The 16,503-nt window shown below is 38.6% G+C and overlaps 2 protein-coding genes across 3 annotated transcripts in view; both read right to left on the bottom strand.

Moving 5' to 3' along the window:
- Positions 1-16,503, bottom strand: part of LOC129790865 (UNC93-like protein) — a 1,060,245-nt gene that overhangs the window by 850,512 nt on the left and 193,230 nt on the right. The window lies entirely within an intron of this gene.
- Positions 1-16,503, bottom strand: part of LOC129790908 (carbonic anhydrase-related protein 10) — a 70,269-nt gene that overhangs the window by 20,402 nt on the left and 33,364 nt on the right. The window contains exon 3 of the mRNA XM_055828748.1: positions 12,284-12,340. Within this exon, the coding sequence (XP_055684723.1) occupies positions 12,284-12,340 (57 nt within the window). The remainder of the gene's footprint in view (positions 1-12,283; positions 12,341-16,503) is intronic.

Raw genomic sequence — 16,503 nt, 5'->3', positions numbered from 1 at the left:
TTTCCTTCTGGGAGATGAGTGGCACGCAAAAAAAATCCCCGCTAGTCCACATCTTACCGCCCGAGGGATTTCAAGAGCTTTTCCACTTGCTGATGCTATGGGCGGTGGGGTTGTTGTGGGGCGGGTGCTGGGCGACACGATGCTGTATAAACCCGGAATGAGACGTCGACTAAATCTGCTTAATGAGCATAATTAACTAAATGCGGTCCTGGCAATGCGACGTCGACAGTTAACAAATTTATTCAACACTACACGGCGTCTTTGGCGCGTCAAAAAACAAGAGTGGCGGATGCGTCCTCCCTTTCATGGCAAAAGCATCCCCTTGTGTAGAGAGTTCCTCCTGCCGGCAATTAAAAATCCACCCAAATTGACGCTAAAATTGTGGGTGCTCATTTCAAATTACTGCAATTTCTTCTTCTCACATCGCTGAGCTTTTCGAGTGCTTTTGCACCCTTCGCGACTAACCCACATCCCACCATCCTCCCCCCATCATCCCCGTCACATTCTCCACCATTTATTTACCCTTTTTGCACTGTGTGTGTGTGTGGGGAAATTGCGATGGAATGTTTTCCCTTTTACAACCAACACACATGGTCGCTGTGCAAACAAATCCTGTCAAATTCTGAAAGCTAATATTGATGATTTTTTCACAAATGCCAAATTTCATTTTTCATACACGCCCCCTCGTACGCCCCGCACGTCCCTGTCAGTCCCGACCATCTGCGCAGACATGAAACCACAACGCAATTCAATGTAATATTTTTGCCAAAATTGCTCTCGGTACGCTCAAGAGCGCTGCAGAGGAAATTAAAACAACCGCAGTGACAGTCACATCTGGAGATCTATCAATAAGGGCAGAATGGAAGTCAATTAGCCATAAATCATGGCACTATGGCGGCAAGAAGGACAGAGAGCTTTTGCGGGGTGGGGGGGGGGGGAGCTTAGTGTAGTCTTTGAGCCCTGCTGTGCTGTGTCGATTTACAATTTTAGCGATTTTAGCACACCCTTTTTCCCAGTATTAGTGAGCTTTTTCGGGTATTTTAAAAAAGCTGAAGGGGTGAATGTTCTTGAAAATAAATCTGAAGAAAATAATAAAATTTTCAATCGTTTTTCTCTAACAAAAATAAATCTTTCTTGGCATCAAATAGTAAATTAGAGACATAAAAAAGTTTTTCTGTGTTTCCCTACAAATCAATCAATTCTTCTTTTTTTTTAAATTGAAAATAGAAAAATTTTATAAAACTATAATCATTTTTTTGCTTCTTTGAATCGTGTTGTTTGAAAATGGCATAACTTGCTTTCTGGTTTAAAAACATGTTCTTGAATCAAATTCTATATGTAGAGTAAAAAGTTTTGCTTTTTATTTAGAAAAGAAATGTAAAAAAAAATTTTTCATTGATTCGAAATTTACAACCTTGCGATTCATTTATATTAAATTTTAGAATACTTCTCTTTGTATGCATAGATTATGATAAATCCTGCCTAGAGCTGGTAATTGCATTAAAACCAAACTATTGATTTCTAACCCAATACGGAGATTCACTTTCGTGCAATATACAAGAATTTACATACATAGCCTAGTGCATTGATCCATTAAATGGAAACGTACCTGAGAGAGAGAGAGAGAGAGAGTAAAATGGATAGTTGAAAATAGAGTTGTTAATTTATTAATGCACAAGAACTTGAAGATCAATCCACATATTTATGAGTCTGTCACGGAGGTTCCGTCTTGTCAGGGTTGAAGAGATATTTGCGGTGATTTATCAAATTGATAGATTAAAGTGCTAATTTGTCAACAATGTCAAAGGGGGGGGGGGGGTGGGAGGCTGAAATGGGAGAATAATTGGAAAAAATATGACATAGAATGAGCATTGCATGTTTATTGCCCATTACTGTGCAAATGCTCATCCGTGGGAGGACATAAAGTGTGTCGTCTCACCCACACCCCACCTAAACACATCCCCAGAGTCGGTATTCACCTCCCATGGGGTTCTGTCATCCCCAACATATCCTCATCTCGAATGCCTCTGGTGTGGATCCCCGGGAACATACGGGTGTATCTGAATTCACGAGCAAACATTTTGAATTGAGAAGCTGCTTTGTTGGTGAAGGTGTCACCCAGAATTCCGTAATTTATAGCATCCACCATATAACAATAAATCTAAAGTTACTTCAATAAATCTCAAAAGCTAAAGCCAGTGTGTTCTTCTCTCCCATCCAGACACCATCCACCATGGTCATGTTCTCCGTACACACACACTAAAGGAGTCCCCGACTTTGGGATTCGGGGGAGTGCACAAGTTGAGGGTGGAATGCACAAGTATCTTAATGCCATTTTGTCCATAAAGACAATTTTTGTGTACTTTGTATTTATTAAAAACTTTATTGAAGAGCAACTTTGACGTTCACCCCCCAAGTAGTGGGGTTCGACTTCATTCCGAGACGACATGACTCCACACAACCAACTTACTCTTACCACTTTTACACGGAGAGAGAGCGCAAGGAATCGCTTCGGCAAGCTTTAGAAATAAATTTGCTGTCTTTATGAGGTTCTCTCTGGAAGTTCTTCTTGGTTTACACCAAGGGGTGAAGGGCATAGAAGCCATTGTGTGGAAAATTTCTTATTTTATATGAAAATTTATTTGAAGGAATATTCAATATTCTATGCTCTTTCTTGGAGGCCAAGGGAGCAATGGATAGAGCAATGTGTTTGCATTCAAACGGTGGCGGATTGATCAGTAAATTGATACTCAACTATATTTCAAGAAGCTCTCACGTGTTGACCCACGATAGCCCCCTAAAATAGGCCATCTACAGCAAATCTCAGAGATGTATCAAAGCTCTCATTGTGGTCTAACATAACAAATCTAAAATCCCTTAAGTCCATTAATTTGCATGAGTTTAAAAATAAATCCATTTTAATCCTCAAATAAACCACAAACTGAAGCAAATTGTGGTGCGAGTTGTTAACCCCTTGGTGAAAATTAATTTCTTCTCTATCCATAAATGGAGCTCCGCAGCAAATTTGCATCATTATCTGAGGCTGCCTGAGATGGTGGAAAATGAGGAGTTTCTTTTGAAGTAAAAGCGAAACTAAAAGGCAATGAAAGGCACTATTCGGTGGGGGATGGAGAACAAAGAGCTAAAGGTTACAGTGGTGCCCGAAAAAGGTGAGTAGAGATGGAGCGTGGGTTATGTCTGAATTCAACTGACTGAGACACACCAACTTACAACCCCCAACACCGATCGAATTTGTGTAAATTTTCCTCTTGGTGGGAACCCCTTTTATATACATATATCCCTTTTAGTAGCACAAGGAGCGCAAAAGAGGAGAGCATAATAATGATAGCTAATGCTCATCCAATGATCGTCTGATGCGGAGGAGCCTCAATTGTCTCTCGCAGACAATCATCCCCTCACACCACCATTCAGCCTTTAGGGGGCAACGAGAGGAAATCGCATTTGTAATGAATAACGAAGAAAACCACCCTCTGTGTGCACGGGGTGTGAATGTGGGGTAAAGAGCATGGAATGAAGTAGAGAGACGAAGAGGAATCAAAAACTCCCAGTGGGATATCACAGAATTTCTATGCCATGATTCTCATGGGATAATTAAGTTCATCGCACCACAACTCAATTCACTCTGGGGCTCACCCTCTTTGTCCGCTTTTCTTATTCAACATTCTCTGGGCTACACCTCCTCCGGCTTCGCACCCCGAAACTTTCACCGCACACACAATCACTTTCGTTGTTGTTTTGTGAAAATTATCATTATTACATTGTTTCTGGACCCCTTCACCAGGGGGGTGAGGACATTATACGAAAGATGCTGGGGAGTCGCTATGAAATCATTAAATTAATAATGCTGAGACATCCGGTGCTAGGAGCGTCTTTTGCCGAATGTTGAGAGATGCTCGCACCACCTTAGATTGGTCCACAGGGGTTCCAAAGGTGAGACATAATAATATTATTTGTGCCAGAAAAAAGACTCACAGCATGTTGATTTTTTTTTCATAAAATACAATTTTTTTTGAAAAGGAAAAGGAAATGTTGATACAACTTTATTTGAAATAATTTTTAATTTTTTTTTTAATTTTTTTTGCATTTGCGAATACTTTCCACGCACAGAAATTAGAAGTTCTTTGTTGGTGTATCTTTTGGGAAAATCTCCGGGTGGCTAGTAAGAGTTGTGGGTGTGAATTAAATTTCCTCCTTTCTCAGCACCAACAATAAAAGGGAAGGTAAGCAGGAAATAATCCGTGGTGGGCTAATTTGTATTCGACGTGAGATGGACAAAATGTGGATTAAGATGGCAAATAATTCTATACCGAGAGACCCCCCCATCACCATCTGAAAATCCGATATAATCTGCTGACACGGAATTTGGAAATTTGCCTTTGAGAATCCCTGAATACCATAAAGAATATTTTTTCTTGGATGGGTGGAATATCAGCCAAGAAAAAGGTAATTAATTAGAAAGTGGTGTGAATAATAAATTAAGAGTCCTTCGTGCTCAATTTTCACTTTCTTTTTTTTCTCTTACCATGTTGCCACCAAAATTAGCCACTACAGCTTTTGCAGGATGCTATACGGGAGATATATCTCGGTGGGGTTACAGCAACAATGTGCTAAGTTGCGGGAGGGATGACAGAAGGAAGGGAGAATGTGAAAAAAGAGGGTGAAAAGATGAAAAGCGGATGGAGATGATCTAATCTCAGTGGTTTAAGGTAAGATTCTCAACTTGATGGGTTTGTTCGATATGGTGTTCCCTTCCTCAATGCCCTCCCCCAACCTCTCTATTCCACTTCACTTCCTCACCCTGTGGCACCTTTGTAGTCATATTGGCCGTATACCTCTTCTTTCCATGGTAGGGCTACATCAACAATGGGGGTGGAGTGGAATGAAGGGAGAAGAAGAAGAAAAAAAAACCCAAACGCCCGGGGGTGGAATCTGCCCCAAACAATTGAAAATAATGGATATGAGCTGAGTGATGCTCGAACAAGGTGATTTTGTATTGAAGAACAGTGTGTTGTGTTATTTTCATCTTGGTGCTGACGTGGCGATTCTCCCGGCACTTCATCCCTTTCCAATGTGCAAATCTTCGGGATCGCAAAAAAATGCTGTACATTAGCAAGATGTGCGAGATAATAGAGAAGGGAATCCCATCCACCTTCGCTTTATACGCTATGGGAATGAAAAATCCAACGCGAGGGTGTCTGTTTGAGGGTATTAATCACAAAATCCGTGCTCAAGGGTCGCTCAAGACACCATGTTTTTTTTTTGTTAATTCTCCTCTCTCCTACCAAAGCTTCCTGTCCTCAATTATCCAGACGTTTACATTTTTTTCTGTACAAATGCTCACACCCGCCAGCGTCTGCAGTTTTTTTTTTATTAATCTCTCTTCGTGGGTATTAGTAATGACAATCACTGACATTTACCTTATTTGTGGAAAAGAGATTTAAAAAAATCCTCAAGATGGATTTGCAAAGAAAAGCCTCAATTTGTGTGAAAGTTATTTTTGGAGCAATGTTTGGGATAAATTAGTGAGAAAATTGTAGCATAACATTTCCCTTTCCCTTTTCACATTGAAATTTTTTGGTGTATCTTGTGCTAAAAGTAGTTTTACAACACAACCCCAAGCAGTTGACAATCAATTTTATATATAATTCCCCACTTGGTGGTCATTTTGTTTGCTTCTGCAAATTCAAATAATACCAAGCTCCAATGCAACCCTGAATACAACCACTATGAGGAAAATTATTATTTTATTCTTTATGACTCTAAATGAAAGTTTTAATTTTACTAGTTTGCTCAAGAAGTTGTTAAAATTTTTATGAGATTTGCATATTTTGGCTCATTTTCTAACGAATTTAATTGTTTAAATAGGTATTAGAAAAGTTTAAGAAATCTTAAAGACTTTGTTAATTTTTCACAACTTTTAAAAATTCTAATAAATTTAAATAGTTTTTAAATGAATACTTAAGTGATGAGAGTAAAACACGAACAAAGCTTTCATTCACAAAAAATGTGCTTTTTCACAAATATTTTTTCCCCTTAATAAGGGGATGTATGTGTTACACAAATCCCATTTCTCCCAACTAACAAGACCATAAAACAATTTGTCGGATATTTCTTGGTCAGTATGTTTGCCGCAACATCTCATCTGGGATGATTTCAACTCCAAAGTGAGATGGCCCAGAGGCCACAGGCGTGTCACAGTGAAGATTAGAGCAAAGTGAGTGATAAATCGAGTATAATGATTAGATTTGGATTAGTGGCAAAGTGGTTAGAATATACCCTCGTGTGTGCTATGATTAAATAGAGACTTTTGGTCCAGTGTACAGCCCCAAACATGCTGGGGCGAGATAAGGTCAAAATGGAGTTAAGTGTGTGCCGAACACAATACAGAGATAAAGTGGTTTGCATGAGTTTTCCCAGGTAAATACGTTGTGTACCGGCAGCAATTATAGCACACACAGACTGGGTGGGATCTACATATATCCCTGGCTGGGTGTATGGGTCGGGGAGAACACCACCCCATGGGGATCACACATTCTGGTACACCCAGAGGTGTAGAGACCCCACAATGAGGGCCAAGGAGTGTGAGAATTTCCATGCCAGTGGCCAATAAAATTAGCATACGAGGGCTTCTAAACTATCACTTTGGCGGTGAGTTTTTCCAACTCTAATGGGGTTGAGGGGGTGGTGGATGAAGGTGTGTTTCGCTTCCTAGACAGTGTGAAATCATCGTGCGGTCGGCGGCACCAGAGAAAATTGATATGTTTGCACGAGAGCCGGGAGTATTGGTGTAGGCAGAAAAGGTTTGGGGATCCCTCCCCAGCATACTAGCCAACGAACCCTAGGTGTGTGTTTAGCATTTATGCAAATTGATACAAAACGCGCATATTACATTTTTCCCTTCAATTGACTCCCCTTATTGTGCAGCTTTAAACTCATTCACGAACCCTCTTCCTTCCCCCCGCCCCAACAACCCCATACAACTTTTACCCATTGCACTCACCCACCCCAACTATTATAAATGGAAAACGATATAGCGCTCTAGTCATCATATAAATAATTAACAAGTCTCTTTCTCCACTTTCATTGTTAAAGAAATGAAAAACAACTCTGGAAAAGTTGAGCTAAGAAAAAGAAGATGTATTTAAAAAGAAAAAAAAAACGATGAAAAAGTTACACGAATAACTCTTGTAAAAAGTTTATTTCAGTGGAAGTTTAGCAATTAACAAAAGTAAGTCGTTCAATATTAATTTGAGAGGATATAACGAATGTTTCTGAAGTTTGTGTTTTTGTTTTTTAAATATTAAAAATTTCATTAATATCGTACAAAGTAAATTTTATTTACAACCACCGAATGCACTTTAGATGTCCCCTGTCAGTATTCATCACGATGAATGGGACCACAACTGAATTGTTTGTTTGATTATTTGTGTGACGTTTTCAAATGTTGAAAGTTTTGTCAATTTCCTTTTAGCTGTGATTCTTTCGAAGAAAAGAATAGCACAGCTTCTGTGTACCACCTAAAATGCAAAGTCGTCAGATCGGGCTCAAACTCGGGATGAGCACGAATTAGGGTCCCCACAGTCAGAAATTGTACGAAGCAAGAAAAGTTCAGGGAGGCAATTAGAACGAATGTAGAAGCGAGAATCTAACGTGACGAATGACGTCAAGGTCGCTGAGGGCAGCTCCTGAAGTCAGGAGTGGCCGAATGTAAGGTTAACAGTAAGGCATGAGCGGATTAACGGGACATCGATCGCCAACCTTGTCAGGACAGTCAGTGTTGTGATGGCAGTGGCTGCGACAGGAGGTGTGTCGACACGTCCCTGCCGCTTGAATGTGAGAGTGATCTTACACGTATGTCAAAAAAAATTTTCCGGCCGTCCGTCCGGCCATCCGTAGTACAACGCTTAATTACAAGAGAACGGTAATAGGTAGAGACTTGCAGTCAAAGGCAAAGTTAGTATATCGGCCTGATGTCGTCAGATGGTGAGGTCAAATCCACCCCCCCCCCTCCGTCCGCCATTTTGGAACACCCCCTAATTTTGTTTTCGCTATATCTCAGGCTCTATTATAGCTAGAGGTCTGAAATTTTGATATGTTGTAGGGGCCATCAATACCTTTCCAACGATACCTCATTTTTGAAAATCGGTCAAGCCGTTTAGTCAATATGACCGCCACAACATTTCATCGAAAATCGACCATAACTCGAAAACGGCTTGACCGATTTTGATCAACCTGGGGTCAAATGAAAGCTCTCAACAAACCCTACAACTCTCTAGAACATCGAAAGTTTCAAAAATGATCGCTAGGGGGCCAAAAATTAAAAATAAAATTTTCGATAAGTTTTCGATGAATATCTCGAAAACTACACGATGCATTTTCCTCAAATTTTCATATGTTATAGCTGATTATATTATCTACCTCCATGCCAGAAATGAAGAAAATCTATGTCGCCGTTCTCGAGATATAGCTTTCCAAAGTTGACATGTTTTATCTCGGGTTCTACAAGTCCGATCTTGATCAACTCAAGCGCAAATGAAAGGTTTCGCGAAACCCTACAAATGTCTAGAACATTGCAACTTCGAGAAATTACCGCAAGAGGCGCTAAAGTCAAAAACTAAGTTTTCGAAAATTTCGAACTCGAATTTTTCGAAAATGGCGACATAATTTTTTTTCATTTTTCGATATGTTATAGCTGACTTCAAGACCTTTCAAAGAAAAATGTACATGGTAAGTTTCACTTACGGGCTGTGATTCTTCCTTCAGAGGTCAATCTAAGTGTGATATTTGATGAAGATTTGATGGTGCAAACTCTTGGAGAAGGCTAACTCGCGCATTGGCTGTGATTCGTGTTTATTATTTGTTTAATGAAATATTCTATTGCCAAATGCAGTGGATAAGCTTAACGTGAATAATGTTATATACTGATTCGGTTTTGAAATGGATTTTATGCACAAAGGAATTTATTAATTTCTGTATTGAAAACTCCTCATTCAAATAAATAAGTCAGGATAAACTGCGTAATTTTTTAGAGAAACAAATAAGTTCAAAAATCAGAGCAGAGACAGATTTGCTCAAAAATTTAATAAAATTGATGTCACTATTGTGATTTTTTAAAAGAATCTTTTTATCTCTTTCAATGTATTTATAAATAGGACTTTTTCAAAAATTATCGACAAAGCATTAGCGTGAATGCTTCATACATTTAAAGAGACAAAAAGTATACTGGTGACGTCAGATTTTGCATTTTTAGAGGAATTTTTAACGTCTTATCCCAGCTGATTCATAAAAAATTGGAAGTTCTTTCGCTTTCACGTTACGTTTCCATTCCTACATTTATCTAACTACAAGACTAATAATTTTCTGATTTTTCACTTTAAAGAGAAGTATCCCCAAATAGGAACAGGTAAACTCCTTTGAAAACAAAGAGGAAAATTATTATCTTTAAATTTATGAGTTTATTAGTTGGTATACCACAATCGTGGCATACCAAGTATTGTAATCGTCGGAAAAACCGACCCCCTCAGATCGGGCTCAAACTTAGTATGAGCACGTTTTAGACTTCCTACATTACGAAAATGGTGGTGGAAAAATTTTGATCCGGCCGGCCGTCCTGCCGGTCGCCCAAACTTTTCCTTATAGCTCGAGAACGGTGACAGATAGAGACTTCGGGTTTGAAGTTTTCTATAGAAATGTGGGTGTAAAATTTCATTTTTTCACATTTTCAAAATCCAAGATGGCCGCCGTCCGCCATTTTGAAATACCGTCGACCAGTTCCCTTAAAGCTAGAGGTCTGAAATTTTAGTATGTTGTAGAGCTCAGTGAGATGTTTTCATCAACAAATCATACTTGAAAATCGGTCAAGCGGTTTAGCAAATATGGCGGCCTAAAGCAAAAAGTGTTTTTTCGATATAACTCGAGAACGGCTTGACCGATTTTGACCATCTTGGTATCAAATGATAGGTATTGAGAAGCCCTACAACTGTCTAGAACATTTCAAGTTTCAAAAACATCCGCAAGAGGCGCTAAAAACAAAAACAAAAATTGCCTAACTTTATGGGGCTATATCTCCCAACATCTGTTATCGTTTGCCTTTAAATTTTGATATGTTGTAGCCTGACTCAATATCTTTCATCAGTCCAAAAATGAAGAAATTCTATGTCACCGTTTAGAAGATATAGCCATTTGAAAAATTCTTGAATTTGAAAAGTTCTAAGAGTCATATCTCTTGAACGGATTGTCCGATTTTGCTCAATTTGGTATCAAATTAAAGGTTTTGCAATTCTCGACAACCTTCTGGAACATCAGAAACCTCTAAAACCATTCCTTGAGGACAAAAAGTCCAAAAAACTGTTTTGGTAGAACAAAAATCCGCAATTTTGTGTTCTGGAGGTGACCTTGAAATGTATCGAAATATATGTCAGATTATAGCTTATTTCAATACCTTTCCAAAACTAGTCAAGAAATTTCTGTATGTGCAATAGAACTTGAGATATAACCATTTTTGTCTTTCGAATTGATGAAGTTCATAAAAAAAATCAACTTTGCCTACTAATACTACTTAAAAATTAAATTACAACGCATAGACTGACCCATCCGCGTTGTGGTATACCAACTCTAATAACTGGACGCGTTATGATTGACTTTCAAATAAAACTTAGCTGTTTGGATTAATTTTCTGACCTCAAGAATCTCAATAAAATACTTTGTGAATTCTTCCCTAAAACTTCTTAACTTCCTTAATGTGTTCCAGCAACCCCTAAATACATATTTTTGTACATTACATAAACTTTATAACAATATACGCGCATTTCTAATCTGAAAGCTGGTCTGAAACTTTCCCAACCACGGTACACGGTGCTACAAGCTAGACAACTTGCTGCCGACAGTGCCTTTAAGGGCGCAGACACATTGTCAGGAGAAAAGAGTGATGAGTTGTAAATTCAATTGCAAATTATGTTTAACTTCATCTTGGCAAGTTAAAATAAATGTAATATAAATTTTCAGAGCAAAATAGGTACGGGAAGAACGTAATAAGTTCCACCCTCAAAAGCGCTGCTGCTCATGAAATCACTTTAGACACTTTTGAAACTCATGAAAGTCATAATATGATTTCTTTGGATCTCAATTGTCGACGAGGGTATGAGCGTGGGTAGGTGGGTGGGTGGAGTAAGTTTCAACCGTGTGTCCATCCCATTTCATTAAGCCATTGCGCACAATATTTTGCACTTTCTCACATAGAGGCAAATTGGGCCACAAGGAGTCTCGGAGGTTTTGGTGGAACTTTCACCACGGAAAAGCATACAAACCCCTTAAATGTTGCTATATAGTGAGAGTGATCCCACCCACCCCCTTCATATTGGGTGGGTTTGTGGGAGAGAAATGCTCTAGGCTGCAGTGTGGTCGGTTAGGTTGGTCTCTGGCAAAGTAGGAAATCCATTCTTGCATAAATTTAGATTATAACTAAACAATAGGCAAACGTCTGAAAGTTCTTCGGGGATGGTTGTACGGCATGGAGCGGCCCAGTACAGCCACCCTATATATGTATTTATTTGAGTGAAACTGTGTAGAATTAAACAGAGCATCCAAGTCTGGGCACTTTGTGATCCAGGGTATGGTGCCACGGGGGTTGTTAGGTGTTCTCAACGGAACTCACCCCCACCAACTGACCAACTTTTTCCACCGACCCACACCGTCGTTGGGAAATGTTTAATGCCGAGACTGGTAAGACATCTCAAGGGTGGATTGTGGGAAATTTCAGGTGTTCCCTTGTTGAAATAAGCAAATATATAGCGTCTATGGTAGCCCCATTCTCAATTTCTACACCACCCACATGGATTATATCCAACAATGTTTCACACTGAGGTGAGTTTTGAAACTAATAGGACCGCCGGCTGACTAGGCGAGATTGCCTGATTGGTTTTTGCTATAAAGTTCAATTGGGGATCAGACAAAATTTTGGCTATATGTCTAAAATAAACTTGCTAATATTCTAGTAGGAACACTCAAGCTCATAACATTTATATTCTATAAACTCTGGATGCAGAAGTTGACGACAATTTTCTCTATTAATTGAGCCAAATAATTAATTAAAATGATAAAAATACAATTAAACTAAAACGTTCTAAATATTTTAAAGATAAACTTTAAATAAGATATTAAATTAATTTTAAAGTCGGCATTAATTCAACCCATTTGTGAGCTTTTAAAAGCTCTTAAAAATTCCCCAAGTGCTTTACAAATGCAAAAGAGGTCATGATCTTACCTGAAATTCCATCGTGTGTCCACCAACTTTCCCACGAAACACCACCAACAATGCCACCTGAAAGACAGAAACATGGTGAAAAATTATACTTGGTACACCGCACTAAAGAGATAAGCATTAACATAAATATTGATTTTAATGCCTATTTGCTCATTTGTTTACCATGAAAATGAATTATTCAGCCACAAAATTCCTCGCTGTGCCCGCAGAGGAATTTCCATGGGTAAAGAAATACACAGCGCGAGGATTTCTTCCCCAGGGCCAGAGGAAATAAAAACAGGTGAATGGGAAATTTCTCGTGTATTGCGGAATCAGTCATTTTGGGAGCTTTTTCGGGCTGGGTGGAGGAGGAGGAGGAAGGATGTGATGTGATGGTATGAGAAAATCCCACAAGAGATTATCTTTGGGAAAAGTTCATGCGAAAGGAGGACTCTTTGGTGGGAGGGTGAGAAGGGGGTTGAAATGATAAAGAAAAGAAGCGACAAAAGCACCAAATACAGCTCAAAAGTGTTTGGAAACTTTAACTTCTTCCAGGTTAATTCTCACGCCGTATAAATAGAAGATAAATGTTCCCTTATTTCCTTCCTGAAATAATCCACTTTTCAGGAACTTGAGGAAAAGGGATTTTATTCCGCTACATTTCTTGGACTTTAATTACGGATACAGAATTATAATTAACTGGTGTGTTTATGAATTTTCTTTGAGTAGTTGGAATAGTTAGAAATGTAATTTGTTTTCTGTTTATTCATTAGTTTGGTGGTGACACGGCTATTTCCGTATAAGAATTATTCCAACAAAAGAAACGTAATCTTTTTTAATTAAATGGCATTCAGTTATTTTTTACGTTCTAACTACTTTGAGAATTTTATTAACCCATTTCTTCTGGTTGAACAAAGCAAAACAATAACTTGAGAATAATCCTGGAAAATAAAAATTCTCATCTTGAACCTTGACTTGAGCTGAATGTAATGAAGTGAGAAAAGGAATAAAATGCCTTTTGACTCCTCTTGGACAACTCCGAATTTGATGGATGCACGAAGCTGCTCCTTTCGTGTGGAATATGGATCAAGCATTTATAACACCACAAAATAAATATAGCATGGATGGAACAGTATAAAGCGAAAGAACGGTAAGTAAAACTTACGGGCTGTGATTCTTTCTTTGTCAGTGAAATGTGAAATTGACTGAAAATTGAGGATGGGCAAATTTTGAGGAAGGATTTCTCGCGCACCGAATCACAGCCAACGCTCAGAAATTTTGTGAAAAGCCTTAATCATGGGCGTTGGCTGTGATTCGGTACGCGAGAAATCCTTCCTCAAAATTTGCCCATCCTCAATTTTCAGTCAATTTCACATTTCACTGACAAAGAAAGAATCACAGCCCGTAAGTTTTACTTACCGTTCTTTCGCTTTATACTGTTCCATCCATGCTATATTTAATTTTTATCTTTGCAGTTTATATATATTTATCTTTGCATTTTTATATGTATATATATAATGTATCTATGCATTTATATATATTTTATTTTATTTTATATGTGTATATATAAAACGCCCCGCTTCGCGGGGCGTTGGACTTATGCAACTCAGGATATGACATGTAAACTTTAAAACGCGATATCTCCGGAACGGCTACATAGATTTTCTTCATTTTCGGCATGGTGATAGATACTATAGTCAACTATAACATATCAAAATATGAAGTAATTCTATAAAGCGGTGCTCGAGATATTCATCGAAAACTCATCGAAAATTTTGTTTTTCATTTTAAGCCCTCTAGCGGTGACTTTAGAAACTTCCGATGTTCTAGAGAGTTGCAGGGTTTGTTGAGATCTTTCATTTGACCCCGGGTTGATCAAAATCGGTCAAGCCGTTTTCGAGTTATGGTCGATTTTCGATGAAAAATTGTCGCGGCCATATTGACTAAACTGCTTGACCGATTTTCGAAAATGAGGTATCGTTGGAAAGGTCTTGATGGCCCCTACAACATATCAAAATTTCAGACCTCTAGCTAAAATAGGGGCTGAGATATAGCGAAAACAAAATTTGACAGTTATTCAAAATGGCGGACGCGGGGGTGGGGGGTTGGATTTGACTTCATAATCGGATGTCTTCCACCCGATATATGAACTTTGCCGTTGACCGCAAGTCTCTATCTATTACCGTTCTCTTGCAATATAGTGTTATATTCCGGCCGGACGGACGGCCGGCCGGCCGGCCGGCCGGAAAGATTTTTGGCGCATACGTTTTTTGGAATGTAGGGACCCTAATTCGTGCTCATCCTAAGTTTGAGCCCGATCTGACGACTTTGCATTTTTGAGTGTACACAGAAGCTGTGCTTCTTTCAAGAAAGAATCACAGCTAAAAGGATGCCTGGTCACAGCTTTTCGGTATGTCACGTCTTGTGGATCAAGAAATGAAGAGTATGGGGTGAATGTCTTGTTTTTTTCTTGAGGGATCTAAAGCCCCAATGGGATTCCCATCAGCATTCGACACAATCACACCACATCCACTTTCAGGCACATCATGAAAATAATATGAACTCTTTTCACACAATATCCACTTTCTTTGTCTCCTGCTGCTCAAACCACCTCTACCCATCATCCAGTACAGACCTACACTGTTCGCCACACTGACCTCAGGACCTACTGGGAAGGGGGTGGTGGCGCAAGACGACTCCTACTCGTCATCGGGACCGTCATGTTGGGTTTATTGAGTGGAATTGCCATATATAGCACCAATATAGGCCATTGATCAGCAAATGTCTTCCTCACCCCGACGATAGCCGTCAATGGTTTTGAGGACTCAGCACAGCATTTATCACACACTCAGCATATGAATTTGCATACAAAACATAGACCGTCGGGGGATGCTCGTCTAAGTGATTATGACGCCAAAGAGCCGGGAATGCATAGGAAGTGATGGATGGGTTCTGTCCAAATCGCTGGCGTGACTGGAATATTCCCCCAAAAACTTTACCGCCATTCTGCGGAGCTCCCTCAAAAAGCATTGGATTAAAATCAATTTACATACCCAACATTCTGCCACATCACCACAAAATGAATTCATTCATTCGCAACACAAAAGTTCACTGAAAGATGGGAATTTTGACAAATTAATGCAACAATATGTGCATCATTTAGAGCGCATGTAATGCACGGGTAATTATCATTGTTGGGTAACGTGGAAAACCATCCCAAATGCTATCAGAGGGATTTATCCGTAATCTGCAAAAGAAATACCATGAATCGCTTTTCAACTTGGCGCAAAGAGTGTCTCCGTGTTAGCTTAAGACTCACACAGTATGTGCACTTGAAGAAGTTAAACAGGAAGCGATAAGTTTAGTTTATTTGAAAGTTTTAATGGTGTGTCTGGGCTTGACAACTGTGTAATATCTAAAAGAAGGTAATCTCACAACTTAAAGTGCTAAATATTCCAAGAGAACGCAACAGAAGATTATGCATTGAATTTCAAATAAAGCTCATACCGAAAGAGCTTTTGGCTTTTTTCAGGTTTTCGAGCTTTAAATAAAAATGGCTAAGGGAATGTGATTCTCCATGTTGTGTCAATGTTCTTTAACATTAAATCAATTTTAATGCATTCTAAGTACCTGAAAAAAAAAATTTAAAAAAAGAAAGAATTATTTTATCTTGACTACAGAAACTTAAGGACGTCTACTTTCTTTCTAATACAGTTCGCTTTTATCTTTAGTTTTGCAAAATATAATATTCAGAGATTTACATTTATCTCTTTTCCAGCCCTAAATAAATTTTAAAATTTTCTTTACTTGGAACATTTTTATTTCCAATGAAAGAGGACATATTCTAGGCTGTTTCGATGTTGAAACTAACACCCGATTGTGAAAAATTTAAACAAAGCAGAAAAAGAAAGAGAATCTCAGGCATCTTCAAAATTCACTAATTCAAAATCAAAATGCAAGACCTATTGTGAAATGTTAAGGTAATCGACAAGGGTAAAGGACAAGCTGGGAAGTTTTCAATCGGAAGCTTTCGTTTTTGTAAAAATCGGTTATCTATTGAGCGCAAATCAGGATTAAGTTTTATTTTTTCATTAAAACATTTGGTACAGATATGTATATTTAAGAATTAAGTAGTTAATCTTAAATTAAAAAAAAAGCCTTCATTCGATTTTTCTATGAGATTAAAATAAAAACAACAAAAAGTTCTATGCTGGAAAATATTTCATAAAAACCTCTGGTTC

Source organism: Lutzomyia longipalpis, chromosome 2, assembly GCF_024334085.1.
Source record: "Lutzomyia longipalpis isolate SR_M1_2022 chromosome 2, ASM2433408v1".
Taxonomy (NCBI): domain Eukaryota; kingdom Metazoa; phylum Arthropoda; class Insecta; order Diptera; family Psychodidae; genus Lutzomyia; species Lutzomyia longipalpis.
This window is presented reverse-complemented; position numbering and strand designations above follow the sequence as displayed.